Source organism: Anomalospiza imberbis, unplaced genomic scaffold (assembly GCF_031753505.1).
Source record: "Anomalospiza imberbis isolate Cuckoo-Finch-1a 21T00152 unplaced genomic scaffold, ASM3175350v1 scaffold_44, whole genome shotgun sequence".
Taxonomy (NCBI): domain Eukaryota; kingdom Metazoa; phylum Chordata; class Aves; order Passeriformes; family Viduidae; genus Anomalospiza; species Anomalospiza imberbis.
Genome location: NW_027100049.1, coordinates 738,869 through 758,088, shown reverse-complemented (window position 1 = coordinate 758,088; position 19,220 = coordinate 738,869). Strand labels below are relative to the sequence as shown.

At 51.7% G+C, this 19,220-nt stretch overlaps 2 protein-coding genes across 5 annotated transcripts in view; both read left to right on the top strand.

The window, feature by feature from the left end:
- Positions 1-19,220, top strand: part of LOC137466802 (zinc finger protein 271-like) — a 678,770-nt gene that overhangs the window by 298,686 nt on the left and 360,864 nt on the right. The gene's annotated exons all lie outside the window — the stretch shown is intronic.
- On the top strand, positions 16,969-19,176 carry LOC137466816 (serine/threonine-protein kinase pim-1-like). The gene is made up of 5 exons (XM_068178471.1): positions 16,969-17,508; positions 17,594-17,644; positions 17,874-18,254; positions 18,477-18,642; positions 18,927-19,176. Exons 1-5 carry the CDS (start codon positions 16,969-16,971, stop codon positions 19,064-19,066), a joined length of 1,278 nt encoding a protein of 425 aa, XP_068034572.1. The 3' UTR covers positions 19,067-19,176.

Sequence of the window (19,220 nt, the reverse complement as noted above, 5' to 3'; positions counted from 1 at the left end):
AGAGCTGATTGCAGCATTCTGTGATTGATATAGATGTAGGGCCGCTCCTAAGGAGGTCTGGCCAGGTCAGAGAAGTTTTACCTTGAGGTCTGACCCAGTGTGGACACCTTGCCCCACATTCCCCAACCCCATGTGAGAAACAATTTTCACTTTCAAAAATTTAAATGGTTTATTAAGACCTTGTCAAAATACAACAGAAGAGTGAATAAAGAATAAATACAGTTTCCGGAGTAAAGGATTCAGTCACCGTGTGCTCATCTATAAAATGGATGTTCTGTCTTTTATACCTCCAGCCCCTCCCAAAGTCTTGTCAATCCACTCCTCCTTCGCTGTCCAGTGGTGGAGATCACTTTCTTACAGCTTGATTGGAGCTCAGGCGCTGCCATAGCAACAAGCTGACCCTCCCAAATGCCCTGACTACTGAGGGCATCCCATGATAGCAATGCAAGGGGGAAGGGAAAGAGAACTATCCACCTACACAACTTCTCTTAACATATACTTAATATTCATCCCTTAACTCTGAGAGTCAACCATAGGATTACTCATCTATAACAAACCCCCATTTTCTTTTTCTATCTGTCATTTTGCTTGAACATTTAATAAAAAATTTTCTCTTTCTCTTGAAAGAGTCATACTAGCATCTGTTGATGTGGGCAAGGACAGTGGGAACAGGAGGAAAATCTCAGGTTTTCCTTAGACACACTTATTTGGAATGGACAAAAGGGCCTAACAGAGGTCTGGTATGGCTTTGACTCCCATCTATCATGCCTATGTGGTTGCTACCCATAGTCATTGTATCTTAGGGGTCCAGAGGCCAGCTCGGTCTCGCCCTCCAGTCCCTGTTGTATTCAAAGACAGCTGGGGAATGACAGTGGTCCGATATGGCCTTTTGTCCCTACCTTACCATGCCTACGGGGTTACTGCCCACAGCAGGGCTATGCCATCTTCTTGGAAGCGAACAAAGGGGTCTTGCCCTCCTTCCTTTGTCTTATTTTCTTAAAGAAGCTGTCCCATTACCTCTTACGTTCCCTTGTGTACTTCCCCTCAACAGGTGCTGGTAATTCTCACCCATTAAAACAGGAAGACAGTTCTCAAACTGGTTGGTGGAAGCTTGACTTTGGGTGTCTTGGTGTTTTTCTGGTTGTCTTTCAGTCTCTGCCTGAGAGTCAATCTTGTTTCACCTGGCCTGGATGTTATTGTCCACTCTTTGGGTTCTTCTACTGGGCCTTTAACTCTGTTGGCCTGAGTCCATCTGTTGGCATGAGTCCATCCCCACTCTGCAGTTCACACGGCTGATTCAGTGGTGAGCAGAACCTGAAAGGGACCTTCCCACTGAGGAGTTAAAGGCTGATCCCTCCATGACTTGATCATTACTTGATCAAATCCTCAGAATTAATATTATGGATTCTGAAATCCAGGGTGGTAGGTTGAGGAATTGCCCCTTTATGTCTTAGCCCTTCTAAGGTTTCTTAGAACCTAACATAGGTTAGGTTCTAAGAAACGTATTACGTCACATAACGTATTTCTTGGCATTGGCTTCCCCTTCCTCATAGGTGGCAACCCTCTGGGGTGAGGTCAAAAAGGGTAACACAAATATCATTTCATAGGGTGAGCCCCCCACATCTGACTGGGGTTGGGTTCTAATTCTTAATAAGGCTAAAGGGAGACATTTTATGTATGACATCTGGGTTTCCGTTATCACATTACCTAGAGCTCTTTCAAGAGTTTGATTCATCCTCTCAATGTGACCAGAACTCTGTGGATGCCATGGAGTGTGTAATTCCCATTTACTCCCAGGGTTTGAACAACTTTTTGCAGTATTTTAGAGGCGAAATGAGTTCCTAGGTCTGAATCAATCCTGTTCACCATCCCATATCGGGGAATGATTGATTCTAGAAGTGTTTTACTCACAACATTGGCATTGGCTTTAACCGTGGGTGCCGCCTCTACTCAATGAGTCAGGTTACCTACTATCACTAGTAAAAACTTCCACCGTTGTACCTGGGGAAGCTTGGTAAAGTCTACTTGGATGTTTTGAAAGGGCTGTAAGGCTAGTTCTCACCCTCCCCTGGTGTTTTCCTCATGACCTTCTCATTTACTTGTTGGCATATCACACACCTTTCAATTACCTGCTTAGCTATCCCAAAAATTCCTATGCAGGCCCAGTCCCTTAGAAATTGATCACTTAGCACTTGTGTAGCCCAAAGTGTTGTTCCATGTTTGCCTTCTAGCATTTTCCTGGCAAGGGGTTTATTCAACATTTGCCTCCCATCTGCTAATCTCCACTTCCCTTTGTTATCTTTCTTGGCTCCTGTTTTGAGGAATTCTTTCTCTTCTGTCTCACTGAATACACAGATTCTTCCATTTCTCTCATAGGGGTTTAATGCTATCATTAGTTTTTCTGTCCCTGATTCGGCTGCATTCTTAGCATCTAAATCTGCTAAATGGTTCCCTCGTGCTTCTTGAGTCACTCCTTTTTTATGTCCTTTAACATATACTGCTGCCTCTTCTTCTGGTAATTGTAAGGTTTCTAACACTTCTAAAGAAGTTTTTAGTTCCTTTCCCCTTGAATTTAATAGCCCACTGTCTTCCCAAATTTTTCCAAAGGAATGCACTACTCCAAAGCATATTTTGAGTCTGTATATATTGTTCCTCTTTTCTGTGTGAGTATTTCCAGAACTCACTTTAGGGCATACAACTCACATGCTTGGGCTGACCAGCTGGAAGGTAACTTTCCTTTTTCTAGGGCCACTAACTCTTCATCTGCCATAGCCTACCCCAATACCCTGTGCCCTGGATTACCCATGAAAATACATCAATGTACAATCGTTTTCCACCTTGGAGTGGTTGATCTGTTAGGTCCTCTCTTACTTTAGTTTGATAGTTTATAACTTCTAGGCAACTGTATATTAATTCCTCACCTGGTTTTCCATCTAAAACTGGGCAGGGCTGAGTTGGTTACTCACGACTAGCTCTAAACCATTATCTATTAAGATGGCTTCATATTTTAGTACTGGGGAATCAGTGAGCCATTTCTCAGCCTTTTGGCTCAGGATACTCCTTACTGAGTGTGGGGTATATATTTTCAATTTCCCCCTCAAGGTTAATTTTTTGCTTTCTTCTATGAGTAGGGCGCTCGCTGCCACTGCCTGAATGCAGGTTGGCCACCCCCAGCTGACAGGGTCTTGCAGTTTTGATAAATAGGCCACTGGTTTCCTGGATCCTCCCCGGTCCTGGGCTAACCCTCCATGTGCTGCCCCTTTTTCTATATCCACAAACAGATGGAAGGGTTTGTCTAAGGCAGGAAGACTCAGTGCCGCTGCACTGACTAATTTTGGCTTTAAAGCTTCAAAATTTGCTTGTCGTCTTCTTCCCACCTAATCTCTTATTCTACTAGCTTTTCATACAAGAACCTGATGGCCTGCGTGTATCCTTCAATCCATAGACTGCAATATCCCAACAGGCCTAAAAACCTTCTGACTTCTCTCTTAGTTTTTGGTCATGGGAGTGAGGCTATCCCTGCAATTCTCTCAGGGTTCAGCCACCAGCTCCCTTGACAAATCACACGTCCCAGGCATTTTACTTCCCTCTCTGCAAACTGGAGTTTCCCTTTTGATACTCAAAGTCCTTGAGTATCAAGGTCCCCCAGAAAATTTAATAATGCTATGGTGGATTCTCAAACTTCATTTTCTTCCCGTCCTGAGAGAAGCAAATCATCTCCATACTGGATGAGCTTTATCTCAGGTTTGATGGAGAAGAGTTTTAGTACTTCTCCCAAGCCTTGACCAAATAGGTTTGGGGATTTGGAAAACCCTTGTGGTAACCTGGTCCACCAAAGCTGTTGCTTTCTCCCTGAATCGGGGTCTTCCCATTCAAAGGCAAATATATCCCTGTTTTCTTCTGCCAGTGGACATGCCCAAAAAGCATCTTTTAGGTCTATCACACTAAACCACTGCTGTGCTGGGGGGATATTGCTCAGTAGTGTACAGGGCTTAGGCACTACTGGGTACCGATTCACTGTTCTTTTGTTTGCTTCTCTTAAATCTTGGACAAGCCTGTAAGTCCCATCTGACTTCTTTACTGGTAATATGGGTATATTATGGAGGACATACATGGCTCTAATGTCCCCCTTCAAGTAGGTCCTGGATCCCTGGCTGCAGTCCTCGTCTCCCTTCCAGTGAGAGTGGGTATTGTCATACCTGAACTGGATGGTTCTCATCAACTATTTTTATTACTATAGGTTTCATGTTCAATTTACCTCGATTTTTCAGTTTTGTCCACACCACCTCATGAATTTTGTCCTCATTCTCTTCCGTTAATTTTAATACCTTAACCACCATTTTTCCTTCCTCTGGGAGTACTCCAATGTCTAACTGCACCTGTAAATCCCGCCCTAAAAGTTTGCACCCTGCTTCTGGAAATAATAGGACATCCCCTGTTGAGGATTTTTTGCAGGACAATGGACACATTCAGCAGATGCACAATCCAGCCTTCTGGTAACAAAGTAGCCAGTTCAAGAAACGGGGTCAGTGAATCCTTGATGACAGGAAAAGAAGAAGAAGTCAGAGGAGTCGGCAAAGTTGTCAGCAAAATAAAAAAGAGAGCTCAGGGTGGGCCAGACAACCAAAGCAAGACGCGTCAAGAATCGGGTGATCCAACCAGCATTTAATTTTAGACACATAAACAGCTAGGATTAACCAATCATGTATTAGCTAGAGGCTCGTGCACAGCAGAACTTATTATAAATACAGGCCTCAGTACAATAAAATTGGTTTCACTTGATCATATTGATCATGGCGAGATGTCCCATTTGTGATTCTCTGCACCACAATTCCTATCTCAGACCCCAGGTCTAATGGTGCATGGCGATGCACAGCATCCCTTAGACACTCTAGAAACTCAGATGGAGTCTGGGAAGGCCCCTGCTTAACAGAATACAGGACAGACCAATTTTTGGTCTTTGGGATAGCTCTCTCCACTCCCAGTGCTATCCAATCTTGATAATCTGCTAATTTCTGTAACTCTGCCAATATATTTGGATGCCATTTAGGGTCCCTTGGGAGAGGGAAAAATTCTCTTACATCCAATCACCGGCTTTTACAGTTATCCTTGGCCAAAGCCCCTTCTCAGGATCAGCTGCTTTTCTGTTTCAGTGAAAGTATCCAGTAATAACTGGGTGTCTCTCCAATCTGGGTTGTGTTGTTTGATAACATATCGTAAATGCTTCGCAATAAGTATCAGGTCGCTGTGGTAATTTTAGCAATCCTTTCCCATGCCTCTAGATCAGGGGTGGGGAATGGTGCTTTAACCATCAGTCTCCCTCCTTCCGGTCCCACTGCCTCTCGCAGAGCGGCCTGTAACACTGTTTGTCTCCTGGTTCTGGACTAAACCGGACTGCCAGGAGGGGAGTGGGTTTGAGCGGATGTCCCTTCCAAGCCTAAGTCCTATTTTTTTGGAAAGTCCACCTCATCCTCATCCTCATCCTCCCGTCTCCGAGGAGGCACTTTCAGCAAATCTATTGTATCTTGTTCTTGAGCTGCAGCACTGTAGACCTTATCTGATTTGGTACATGGCTACCTATGCTGCATGCTGAGCAACATTGCTTAATTTGCCCTCTATTTCCTTTGTTTTCCTTCTCAAGGGCTAACACCAGTGGGTCTGAGGGAGTGCTGAGCCCACAGTCCCTCTCCCATTCCAGATGATTTCGTAAGGCAAGAAACATACCAGCAGAAGAGACCTCATCCTACTTCCTTCCTGTCTTAAAAACAGCATTAACTGCAACAAGGTATTACAATCTAAAGTTCCTGCCTGTGGCCACTTGGCTCAGTCTTCCAGCCTGTATAATGGCCACTCCGCATGCAGCATTGGATTAAATCTTTCTTGTTCTCCAATCCCACCTTACTGGTGACTTCTTTCCAGTGGGTTCAGATACATCCCAAAGGGCTAGCTCGGGGAACTTCTTTGCTCTGGTGAGTTCCCATTATCTCCTTCTCCTTCTCATTTCCACCCAAAACTCTCTTCACAAAGCCTCACAGTCCTTTCCCAATTCTCCTCACACATGCAACCCCAGGTTACAGGTACCAGATGTGATTTTCCACACACAAGCTTTAAAATCTGAGGTTCAAAATCAGCTTGATTAGGAAACCTCTGTCCACACTCAGAGCATGTGCCCCGCCGCCTGCTGAACAGCAGTACCAACGCCTCTCACAAACTCCGCACTGCAATAGTGCCCATGGAGGGTGCCAGTCTCTCAAGGTGCCCAAGGCTCCCAAGAACTGCCCACAAAGGCAGGCTATTCCACTTACTCCTTCGTGAATTTCTAAATTCTCCACAGCAGGCTCCTTCCCATCTAGAGAAACTACATTACCAGCTTGTCGCTGCTGAGGTGGTTGCGATACAAAGTAGAGGCATTAAGCAGTCTTAGATGGCAACTCTTTATTATCGAAGATGGTTGACTTTTTATACACTTTCTAATTGTTTATACTTCTTCTACTTTAACTATTGGCTACAGTAAATTAACATAACACTATGAGTGAAAAGTAACAGTGACTTTAATTGACTTTTTAAAAATGCTTTGTTTAGTTACAAAGTTTCCTCTTTATCTTTCTTCAATTCCTCTCTTCTCTTAGTCTCCTCAATAACAACCTTAAAAAAACTCCTTATCAACTTCTTACTTCTCAACTTCTTTGCGCTTCTTTAGCTAACAGACCCGCTGTTAGCCCCTTCCACACCAGCTGAGGTCCAGTAAAGCCCCTCTAAATAAACCCGTTCATCCCCTTTATCTATCCAGTGATTTACTGGATTCAGAAACTCCCAGGGGTCAAGCCCGAACCACTGAGGCAGTGGAATCCTCTCAGTTCATCTAGCCATGGCCCTGGCTGTGTGAGGGGTGCTACGTGGACACGAGACAGCCGGTCCTGTCCCGCTGGGTCCCAGCAGTGCCTCACAGCAGTCCTCCATCCACATCAGGATGCTGGCCAAGAGAGGTCCTGGAAGCTGAGGCAGCTGATTTTAAGCTTGTGCAGGTGCCTACAGGCCAAGGCCAACGGTGCTCCCTCAGGATACAGCAGTCCTGAGGGGTTTCCCTCATTCAAAGAAATCAGCAGACAAATGCATTGTCCGCCAAAAGCCCTTTTATTGACCTGGCAGGAGGGCAGGGGTCTGCACCCCACTAAAGTATTTCTCAGCCACATATAAATTTCAGTGGGTTGATGTAGGATTTGTATCAAAATCACCATCCATCTTTACACTGCTGAGGGGATTCCATAGGCAGGCGGTTAGAAATACATTGTGTCAGATTCCCATACTTGAAGCTGATGTCCAGGCCCTGGCCAGGAGCGGTCTCGATGCCCCAAAGCAGCACAAAGTCTTCCTCAGGGCTTCCCTGCACAGGGCTGATTCCACACTTGCCCTTAGTTCTTCTGGTAGACTGTGTCTAAAGCTTTTTGTCAGGTCACTCTCATGTCAAGTTAGGCCATCAGGTTTTTGTTATGCTAACTGGTGCTAAGTACTTAGGCATGTCTGTGCTAATTACTTGTTTACTCATGTGAATTGCTTGTGCTCACTTATGTCAAACCAAGGCCTTGTTCCATCCCCAAAGGTGCCTGAGGCCACCCGCTCCTTGTGGCACCAGTTGCTTTCCTGTGGAATGTTCTCCCTCCCCAGGGTAAAGAGGGAGCTGCAGAAAGAGCTTGCCAGGCTGCTCTCCATCCTTTCCCAGCACTCCTGGTGAAGTGGAGAAATCCGAGCTCAGCGCAAAGGTGCAAATGGAGCAGCCGTGCACAGGAAGGCTCGGTGGGAAGGATGATCCAGGATCCATAGGCCTGGCAGCCTGAGCGTGCTCCAGGGGAAGGCCTTGGAGCAGATCCTCCTGAGTGCCATCCCACGGCACCTGCAGGGAACCAGGGCGTCTGCTGGAGGGTGGGAAAGCTCTGCGGAGGGACGGGGACAGCTGGGGCTCCTGGCGGGGTGTTGAGGGCTTCTGTGCGGGAGTTTGGGGGGCTTGGTGCTGGTGGGGTGTTGGAGAAGGAGTTGTCTGGAAGGTGAGAGGTCTAGGCTGGAATTTGAGTCAGTTTGAAGGCAGCATCTGTGCTTTGGCACAGCTTTGGTTAGGGAGGGCAGAAGGAATATCTGTGACTTTTCCTCTTCATGGTCCTGATTCTCCTGCAGGGAACAAGAGGGGAGAGCTGTACTTTACTGGCCACTCAGATCTCTGTACCAGGGGGAGGATTAGCCCTTTTGCCATCTACTCAATTCTTTCAGCTACTTTTCTACCACTGAGTGGACTTTGATTTCTTGAGAGCTTTTATTTCTTTAGAGAATAAGGATATTATCATCCCTACATAGAAAACCAAAGAATGGCCCTTGTTTTTTTCCTTTTTTTGTGTAGTGCTCTGTTCTGTAAAGTGACCCTCAGTGGATGAGGTTAAGGCAAATGAGTTGCTGCTTTGAGATTGGAAGCAAAATTCCAACTCTTCACCTCCTCAGGCCATCCCAATTAATTTGGGAAGTTTGCAACTTTCTGGAACTACTTGAGTCGAGCAATGGGAATTAAAGCTTTCCTGAATTGAGGATTCTTACTTGCGAGACTCTTCTGTGCCTTCGCCGCTAAGGTGTTTTTGTGCTGTAAGAAATTACTTCAATGAGAAAATAATTTCAGCATGGAGTAAGAGCTTCTGACAGAGACCAAGTGTTGCCAGCAGTTGCTCCAGGTGCTCCTGCCAACAGCCCCTGCAGGCAGGAGCGCAGCCCCCAGTGCACGTGGGCTTTGGCTCCCTCTGGCACAGAAGCCCCCCACGGGCACAGGTCTCTGGGGCAGGAGACGGGCACCGGTGCTGCCAGGGCTCGGGGGGTGGCAGGTCTGCTTGGACAGGGACCCTGCCACACCTGCTGATGTCAGCGCTCTCTGGGCCCCAGGGGTCAGAGCAGCATTCCTGCCATGGCCCACACGTTCCTTGTCTGTGCCACAGCCGCGGGTTTAGGATGGCCACCAGCCGGGACATGTCCCAAGGAGGCCGTGCCAGCTTCTGTGGAAGGCCCCGTGCCCTTCCCAGCGCGGCTGCGTTGGCAGCCCTGGGGGCTCCTTCTGCTGCCCTGAGTCTGCAGAGCAGGGCAGCGTTTGCTGATGGTTTGAGCCGTTCCTAAAGATCCTGTCAGGCTGTCTTAGACACTTGGGGTGAGGGATTCCTTCCAACCTGAGCCACTTTGGGTGGGCTGGGGGCGGCTCCAGGGCAGGGGGCAGTGTGTGCAGGGGCCCTTTGTGACACGGGGCAGCACGGTCACCGTGGCATGGAACGGGACAGCGTGTCCAAGGGCCCTTTGTGACACGGGGTGACATAGGAGCTGGCGGTGACAAGACCACGCCACAGTGCTCGGAGCACGCGACGGGACAGGACGGGACAGAGCGGTGCCATGAGGAGCCCCTGCACAGCGCACTCGTTCGTGTCTGACCCGGAGCTTTTCTGAGGCGTTATTCCTGCAGCTGATCTCGAGGCCTGACCACAGGACTTGGTGACCCATGGCCTTCCCGAGGCTTCTCTCCTTCAGGTGTCCTCGAGGGCAGACCCTGGGACTTGGTGCCCTGGAGGCATCTCCCATCCCTGCCACCGGTGCTCTCGAGGCCAGACCATAATCCTCGACAGGAGTCTCCTGTCCTTGTGGCAGGAGCCCTCGAGACCAGAGTGCAGGACTTGCTGTCCTGTCGCCTTCCTGAGGCTTCTCTCTTGAAGGTGCCTTCCAGGCATGACTGCAGGCCTTGCTGACTCGGAGCTTTTCCGAGGCATCTCTCCTGCAAGTAGCCACAAATCCAGTCACTGACATGGAGCAGAAACCCCCGAGAGTGCCCAAGCTGTCCTGGGTGGAGGAGAGGAAGAAGGCCCTGGAGCTGGCCCTGCACAGGAGACTGAAGAGGTGGTGCAGTTCAAGGCTCAGCAGGAGGGTGAGTGGCAGAGCTGGGCTGCTGGGCTGGTGGCTGCAGCCAGCTTGGCCACATCCCATCCCATGGCATCCCATGGCATCCCATGGCATCCCATCCAATCCCAGCCCATCCCAGTCCATCCCCTGGGCACTTGCCCATGGACAGGACTAAAGAGGGCCAGGGCAGACACCCCACAGTGCCCGTGCTCCATGCCCTGGGGCATTCCAGGGCTGTCCCTGCCTGGGGAGTGCAGGGCTGGGCTGTGTTCTCCGGCCTCTCCCACAGCCCCTCAGCTCAGGCTGCGCTCGCTCTTTGCCAGGTGCAGCCGTGCAGCGCACACAAGAGCAGGAACACACCCGTGGCCTCTTCCACAGAACAGCGCAGGTACCTGCCGCAATCCCCAGCTGGGCTGGGCCTGCTGTCACCGCTCAGCCGAGCACCGCGCTTGGAGCATCCCTGGCTTCCTGCCTTTCTCCTACAGCTGGTTTTCAAATTCATCAAAAGGATTCGGGAGGAAGAGACCAGCACCATGGGCACAGGGCTCAGAGCATATTCGCACATCTTCAAAACCAAGACCTGTGCTGCCCTGCTGGATATGCTCGTAGAGGAGGGGTTTTGCAATCCAAAGCAAGTAAGCAGCCTGTGGCCATGGTTTGATCCTCCCAGGAATTGCTTGGCGTCCTAAGCCATGCCTACTGGTCACTGGAAGCCTTTGAGGCCATGGCAGTGTGGTGGCAAGGGAAGCACTTCTCTGGGGAAGCTGGGGACATTCCTCCCTCTGGCAGCTTTCCAAGTCTCCCCCTGCCTTCTCCAGGTGTCTGCCATGGTGAGGTACATCCACCAGTGGCTCATGGCCAGTCAGTTTGCTGAGCTCAGGCTGAACAGGGCCCTGCTGGATCTCACCGAAGAACAGCCTGCTGATATAGTAATGTGTCCTGGTTTCGGGCAAATTTGGGAGAAAACCTTCAGAAGGAGCCCCCAGAAAGCAAACCCCCACAGCCCCACCCCCACCTGGTTCAGGAAGAATTTCCTCAGAGAGTAGTGGAAACAACCTGTTTATTGAGCAGGCAAAGCACTCCCCAGCACAAAAAAATGAACAACACCAGATGACAAAAAGTCTTTCACCACACTGAAGAGGTGACAAATTCAGAAAGTCTCTGCTGGGAGTGGTTGCCCAGTTCTCGGTCTCCGGCACTGGGGATGGCTGCTGCAGGTCACAAAATGCTGGCTCTTGGTGTTTCTTGGTGTTTCCCAGGTCCCAGTCCTGAGCAGGTTGGGAAGGTATTCAGGAAAGGGAAAGGAAAAAAAACAGTCCAGGGAAGAAATTGGATTGCCTAGCTAAACTAACTAATAAGCAAAAGCAAGGGCAAAAGCAAAAAGCAGGAGCAAGAGCAAAGTGAAAGCAAGCAAGCCAGCAAGCAAGCAAGAGAGCCAGCAAGCCCTAGCCTCTCTCCTAGACACAAACTGTGAGGGAAGGTGAGCTGGCTGATAACAAGACAAAACAAACCTTCACTTTTCGGAGCCAGTCCCGAAAGCACAGAACATAACATCAAGCATAAACAGAACACACAATTGGGGATGCAAGCACCATAATGTCACCCTAGGACATTCCACCCCTTATCTCCGAATCGTCAACATAACTACCAAACGTCATGTAAAAACTTCATCAAGTAAAAACTTCCATCTTTCACTTACTCAGACACATTTCCTTCCATCTCACTTGCTCAAACCTTTGACACACATTTCCTTCTATATCTCTTGCTCAAACCTTCAGCATTCACACATTTCCTTCTGTCTCAGGTCTGTCTGGTTTAATGTAAAGACAGTGGCAGTAACATCCAGCAAACGTGATATTTGCATATGAGGCTCGCCCCACAATCAGATCTCCCTGAGGTACACATCCTGTTGTTCCATATTTCTGCATTATTCACCATGTACAACCTGGTCCCTGAGCAAAGACAGTGCCACCAATGGGTTTGTCTGTACTCGCGGCAGAATTGATCCACACTGTCTTCCCTAACAAACCTCTGATATGTGCCACTGGGACTTTATCTTCGTCTACTATATTCAGGGACTCAGACTGGGCAGGACCTGCTCCATTGGTGGAACCTCGGGTGGTAACTAACCAGGTGGCCTTTGCTAAATGCTGCTCCCAGTTCTTGAAAGATCCTCCACCCAATGCTTTCAAGGTGGTTTTTAACAGTCCATTGTACCTCTCCACTTTGCCGGCAGCTGGTGCATGGTAGGGGCTATGGTGCGCCCACTCAGTGCCATGTTCCCAAGCCCAGGTGTTGATAAGGCTGTTCTTGAAATGAGTCCCATTGTCTGACTCAATCCTATCAGGGGTACCATGCCTGCTCAGGATTTGCTTTTCAAGGCCCAGGATGGTGCTCCGGGCAGTGGCGTGAGGCACAGGGGAGGTCTCCAACCATCCCGTGGTGGCTTCTACCATTGTGAGCACGTAGCGCTTGCCTTGGCGTGTCTGGGGCAGTGTGATGTAGTCAATCTGCCAGGCCCCCCATACCTGTACTTGGACCACCGCCCACCATACCACAGGGGCTTCACTCGCTTGGCCTGCTTGATCTCAGCACACATCTCACAGTCATTGATAACCTGAGAAATACTGTCCATGGTTAAATCCACCCCTCAGTCTCGTGCCCACTTGTGGGTGGCATCTCTGCCCTGATGGCCTGAGGCATCATGGGCCCATTGAGCTAGGAACAACTCCCCCTTATGTTGCCAATCCAAGTCTGTCTTTGACACCTCTATCATTGCAGCCTGATCTACCTGCTCCTTGTTTCGGTGTTCCTCATTAGCCCGACTCTTGGGGACATGGGCATCTACATGACAGACTTTCACACACACATTTTCTACCCAAGAGGCAATGTCTTTCCACTCATCAGTAGCCCAGACTCGTTTTCCTCTACGCTGCCAGTTGGCCTTTTTCCACCTTTCCAGCCAGCCCCACAGAGCATTGGCTACCATCCAAGAATCCATATAAAGGTCGAGCTTTGGTCACTTCTCTCTCTCAGCAATGTCCAGGGTCAGCTGAAAAGCCTTGACTTCAGCAAGTTGACTTGATCCACATTCTCCTTCAGTAGCTTGTGCTACGTGTTGTGTGGGGCTCCATATGGCTGCTTTCCACTTCCAGTTCATCCCTACGATTCCACAGGAACTGTCAGTGAAAACAGCGTATCGAGTTTCCTCTGCTGGTAGTTGGTTGCATGGTGCACCTTCTTTAGCCCTTGTCACTTGTTCCTGCTGCTCTCCGTCAGTGAGACCAAAGTTCTCACCAGCAGCCAGTTTGTAATTATCTCCAAAATCCCAGGGCGATTCAAGTTTCCAATCCGGGTGTGCTGCATGATGAGAGTAATCCATTTGCTCCATGTGGCAGCAGTGTCATGGAGGGTAGTGGGAACCTTTCCTTTAAACATCCACCCCAGTGCTGTCAGTCAGGGTGCCAGGAGGAGTTGTGCTTCTGTGGCAATCACCTCGGAGGTAGCTTGAACTCCTTCATAGGCAGCCAAGATTTCCTTCTCTGTGGGAGTGCATTTGGCTTCAGACCCTCTGTAATTTCAGCTGCAGAATCCCAGTGGTTGGCCTCGAGTCTCCCCAGGCACCTTCTGCCAAAGGCTCCAGGACAAGCCGTTGTTCCCAGCTGCAGAGTAGAGCACATTCTTCATCTCTGGTCCCGTCCTGACTGGGCCAAGGGCTACTGCCTGAGCAATCTCCTGCTTGATCGGGGCGAAAGCTTGTTGCTGCTCAGGGCCCCAGAGGAAATCGTTCTTCTTGCAGGTGACCAGGTAGGGAGGGCTCACAATCTGGCTGTACTCGAGAATGTGCATTCTCCAAAAACCTATGGTGCCTAGGAAAGCTTGTGTTTCCTTCTTGCTGGTGGGTGGAGACACCGCAGTGATCCTTTTGGTGACCTCAGTGGGAATCTGACACAATCCGTCTTGCAACTTTACCCCCAGGAACTGGATCTCTCGGGCAAGTCCCTTGACTTTGGTCTTCTTGATGGTGAAGCCGGCTTCCAGCAGTAACTGGATGATCCTCTCTCTTTTCTCAAATACTTCCATTGCAGTGTTCTCCCACACAATGATGCCATCGATGTACTGCAGGGGTTCTGGAGCTTCACCCTTTTCCAGTGCAGCCTGGATCAGTCCAGGGCAGATGGTGGGGCTGTGCTTCCACCCCTGGGGCAGTCGGTTCCAGGTGTACTGCACGCCCCTCCAGGTGAAAGCAAACTGAGGCCTGCATTCTGCTGCCAGAGAAGTGGAGAAAAACGCGTTGGGAATGTCAACAGTGGCGTACCGCTTTGCTGCCTTGGACTCCAGCTCGTACTGGAGTTCCAGCATGTCCGGTACAGCAGCGTTCAGCGGTGGAGTCACTTCATTCAAGGCACGATAGTCCACAGTCAATCTCCACTGAGACTTGTGCACAGGCCAGATGGGACTGTTGAAGGGTGAGTGGGTTTTGCTGACCATCCCTTGGCTCTCCACCTAACGGATCATTCTGTGGATGGGGATCACAGCACCTCGATTCGTCCGATACTGCCAGCGATGCACGGTCAAGGTGGCAATTGGCACTCGCTGCTCTTCCACCCTCAGGAGTCCTCCTGCAGATGGGTGCTCTGACAGTCCAGGCAAGGTGTTCAATTGCTTAATGTGCTCTGCCTCTACAGCAGCTGTGCCAAAAGCCCACCTGAGTCCCTTTGGTTCTTTGTAATTGCCGTTCTGGAGGAAGTCTATGCCCAGAATACCCAGGGCCTCTGGGCCGGTCACAATAGGATGTTTCTGCCACTCCTTCCCAGTCAGGCTCACCTCGGCTCCCAACAGGGCCAATTGCTGTGATCCCCCCGTCACCCCAGCAATGGAAACAGGTTCTGCCCCCACATGTCCCGATGGTATCAGGGGACACTGCGCTCCAGTATCAACTAAGGTGTTGCATTTTTGTGGCTCTGATGTGCCAGGCCATCGGATCTACACTGACCAAAGATCCGGTTTTCCCGTGCCTCTCCTTGGCTCGAGGCAGGGCCCCTCTAGCTCTGGTTATCCTTTCTTCCCTGAGCATTCATACTAGAGGTACCTTCAAGGGGATCTGACAGATCATACCCGGTAGCTCGGTCACCGGAGGCTGAGTCTACCTTCACCTTACTGCAATCCTCTCAGTTAGTGTTACCCTCCTTGAGTTGACACGCCCATGCTGCCAGGACAGAAGTGAGTTGATGTACTTCAGACCTGATTAACATAAAAAAATTTGATAATCAGAATGCCTTGGCAAGAACAAACAGAGCTTTGAAGACTGCAAGAAGACTGAATCAAGAAAGAAGATTGAATCAACTTCTATTAGCTAGAGATGCTGCAAAATGGATGTTTGTTTGTGATGATTAACCCAATTATTGTAGAAAAAATTACTAGTCTTCCTAGAATTTGTATAAGCATATGTAGTCCATGTGAAAAACACGTTCACTCTCCTGTCAAAATGTAAAAAGTTTAATAAAGGACAATAGGAGACAAGGACCATGGAGCAAAGGTTATTTATGGCTGGGTGCATCTTGGCACTCAGCCAAGACCACCCTGTTACCTTCAGGGATCCCCCTTAAATACCTTTTCCCTTACACCAGCCTGTTGCATATTCATAGCCGCTTATGCATATCCATAAACGAGTTTACATTTTCCAGGAGCTATTTTACATGGCCCCTCTTTGGGTCTGCCTTTTCAGAGCATGCGTGTTCCTTGGATGGGGTTTGGCTCCTTCTCTTTATCCCTTCCAGTTCGGGCCTTGGTCCGCACTGCCTTCAGACGGTGAGTGCTGATGGTTGGCAGATCTGTACAGGTGTGCTCATCCTGTGTTCATTGGATGTTATCCCATCCCAGCAGGCATTTTAACACAAGCATACTTCCATCAGCTATTGCACTACTGTGTCTAAGCCTAATTAACAACAAAATTTAAAACTATATATTTGGAACAAAGTTACTTTAACATCACATATATAAAATCCATTTTAATATTTGCGAAAAGCCAATATTATAATATATATCTAGAACACTTCTCTCCTGCAAGTAAGGGCTGACACAGCTCGGCTTCTTCAACCTGGGCAAGAGACTTAGACTTGACCCAACTGTGGCCTTCCAGTACCTGAGGGCAAGCTACAAGAAAGATGGACAGGGACTTTGTATGAGGGCAGGCAAGGACAGGACAAGAGAGAATGGATCCAGGTGGAAAGAGAGTCGGTTTAGGTAAGGAATTCAGAAAAAAGTCTCTCCTGGAACAGGTTGACCAGAGAAGGTGTGGCTGTCCCGTCCCTGACAGTGTTCAAGGCCAGGCTGCATGGAGCTCTAGACAAGCCGGGCTAGTGCAAGGGGTCCCCAGCCACAGCAGGGGGGTTGCAGCCGTGTGATTTTTCAGATCCTTTCCAAACCAAACCATGCCACGACTCCACGATTCTGGGATACTTCCCCTCCTCATCCTCTGGCAGAAAAAGGATCTTGGCCCCAAGTTCCACATTGCAGACCATGTCTTTTGGCAGCCTGCAACTGTCTCAACAGAGGATGAAAAGAGATGACATTACTGATACGATTTCCCTTTTCTACTCGAAAATTAAATGCTCCACTCCCGTCCACTCTTGCAAAAGTGTCTGAAGAAGCAATTCTTCCCCATGAAATGCTTCGTCTCAGCCAAAGAAGAAAGAAGCCACAAGCCAACACGCTTCTTTATTGCTACATTGTTTGATTTGGTTACTTCTCGAATAGGAATTACTTTGGGGTTTTATTTGTCAGTTTCTCTCTTTCGTTCCGCGGGGCGCGCGGCGGCTCCTCCGTTGGGTTCGCGGAGGCAACGGAAGAACGTTCGCGAGCTCCGGCGGTTCCGCAGCAGCAGCAGCAGCAGCAGCAGCAGCAGCAGCAGCAGCAGCAGCAGCAGCAGCAGCAGCGCTTCTCTCGATCGGTTTTCCGCTCGACTTTCCACTCGCTCCCCATCCCCTTCTCCCTCTCACACTCACTCTATTCCCGTCCCGTCCCGTCCGTGTTCTGCCTCTCCCAGCCCGGCTCATGCCGCGTCCCGCAAGGCGCCGCTCGGCGGGGCCGCCCCGTGCCCGCCCCTGCCCGTCCCGCCGTGGAGCCGCCTCGGCCGGGCTCTCTCCGTACTGGCTGTGGCACTTCTGGAAGTGCCTCTTGCTCTGGTGCTGGCGGAGCAGCGCGGTCTTTTGGCTCCGCCTGGCGCGGGCTCTGGGCTGGCCCCGGCTGGGGCCCCGGCCCCGAACCAAGCCCCTCCCGCGGTTCCGCCCGCAGCCGCCCCGCTGCCGCCCCGCGCCCGCCCCGGCCCCGACAGCGTCGCCAGCAGCTTCCCCGCTCCGAGCTCCGCCGCTGCTCGGCTTGGCCGCCGGCCCCGAGCCGCCGCAGCCCGGGGCGGCTCGGCAAGCAGCAGCGCGCCGGGCGGTCGGGTTCCCGGGGCAGAAGAGCGGGAGCGCGGTGCCGCCCGCACGGGCGGAGAAGCCTCCTCTGGAGCAGCTCTACCGGGAGGGCCCGCTGCTGGGGAGCGGCGGCTGCGGCAGCGTTTACTCCGGGACCCGGCTCGCCGACGGCGCCCCGGTAAGAGACGGGGCCGGAGCGGAGGGGGCGGCGGGCGGCGAGCGGCGGGCGGCGAGCTCAGCCCGGCGCTCGCCTTGGCTTGCAGGTGGCCATCAAGCGAGTGCGCCGCGATCGCATCTCGGAGTGGGCGCGGCTGGTGAGTGAGCGGGGCCAGCGGGAGAAGCCGGCGGGGCGTGCCGGGCGGGGCTGAGGCGAAGCCCGGCAGGGTGGCAGCCGGAACGCTGCGAGGGCAGCGAGCGGGGAGTGAGCGGGGGCCGCGCAGCATCCCGGGCCGGGCAATGGCCAGCGGCGCCGGGGCCGGGCAGGGGATGCCCAAGGCGCGGCGCAGCATCGGCCCCGCTGAGGGCATCGCGGTCCCCCCGCAGCACAACGGCGCCCTTGTGCCCATGGAGCTGGCGCTGCTGTGGATGGTGTCGTGCCCTGGCTTCTGCGGCATCGTGCGGCTCCTGGACTGGTTTGAGCTGCCCGACGGCTTCGCGCTGGTCATGGAGCGTCCGCAGCGCTGTCAGGACCTCTGGGACTTCCTGGCCGAGCGGGGGTTCCTGACGGAGCCCGTGGCGCGGGGGCTGTTCCGCCAGGTGCTGGAGGCCGTGCGGCACTGCACCAGCCGCGGCGTCCTGCACCGCGACATCAAGGCCGAGAACGTCCTCGTCGACCTTGCCACGGGCGAGGCCAAGCTCATCGACTTCGGCTGCGGCACAATCCTCCAGGACACGTTCTACACCCGGATGTCAGGTGAGCCCAAAGCCGGGGCCCAGCCGGGCAGCGGAGGTTCCCCCCTTTGCTGGCAGAGGGGGAAGAGGGAGGGAGGGCAGGAAGGGGAATCCTTCTTCAGCCGGCTGCAGCCAAGTTGCTTTTCGGCGGGGCAGGGACTGGCTGTTGTGGAACGGGAGCTGGCTGGGAGGGAGGGAGGGAGGGAGCAGCATGGGCCTGATGAGCTGTGCCCGTGTCCCATGGGAACGCCGGAGTACTGCCCACCGGAGTGGATCCTGTTTGGCTGCTACCATGGCCAGCCAGCCACCATCTGGTCCCTGGGCATCCTGCTTTATGACCTGGTCTGCGGGGACCTTCCTTTCCATACAAACAGGGACATCGTCCAGGGCCAGCTCTTCTTCCCACCCCGGGTGTCTCAAGGTGGGGATGCGCCTTCAAGGCTCGGGAGGAAGAGCGGGGTTGGGAGGGGGCAGCTGGCACAGAAGCGTCCCGCTCCAGCAGCTAGTGAGGAGGTTGATCTCCTGGGTTAGCTGGAGGAGGTGGCACGTGTGCCTCTGGGCTGCTCTCCTCCGGAAGGGAGGATCAATGGGAAGCTTTTGGCTGCAGCTCCGAGCACTCCTAGTGTGGCCTGGGCACCGTGGAATGTGGGAGAGCACGGACAGGAACCTTGTCCCGCTGAGTGGCGGTTTCTGGTTTCTCTGCAGAGTGCCAGCACCTCATCAGGTGGTGTTTATCCATGGAACCCGCAGACAGGCCATCACTGGAAGACCTTTTTGAGCATTCTTGGCTGCAGGAGCCCTGCCTGGCCCAGGAGACAGCAGAGATCCATCCCTCTGCTCAGTAGGATCCAGGAGCCCAGCAAGTACCCGCTGCACGCGTCTCGTGGCACTCCAAGAAAACCCCGGAGCGTTTCCCTGTGGCCGCGGCCCGGAGGAGAGAGCGCAGCCAAGGAGATGCTTCCGCTGGTCCCCGGCGAGTTGTGGAGGGAGCGTCTCAGT

Bases quoted from the DNA above. Each gene is read 5' to 3' on its own strand.
- LOC137466816 (XM_068178471.1), top strand. From the start codon at position 16,969: ATGCCGCGTCCCGCAAGGCGCCGCTCGGCGGGGCCGCCCCGTGCCCGC. The intron at 17,509-17,593 runs GTAAGAGACGGG...CTTGGCTTGCAG, and splicing joins GGCTCGCCGACGGCGCCCCG to GTGGCCATCAAGCGAGTGCG. The intron at 17,645-17,873 runs GTGAGTGAGCGG...GTCCCCCCGCAG, and splicing joins TCTCGGAGTGGGCGCGGCTG to CACAACGGCGCCCTTGTGCC.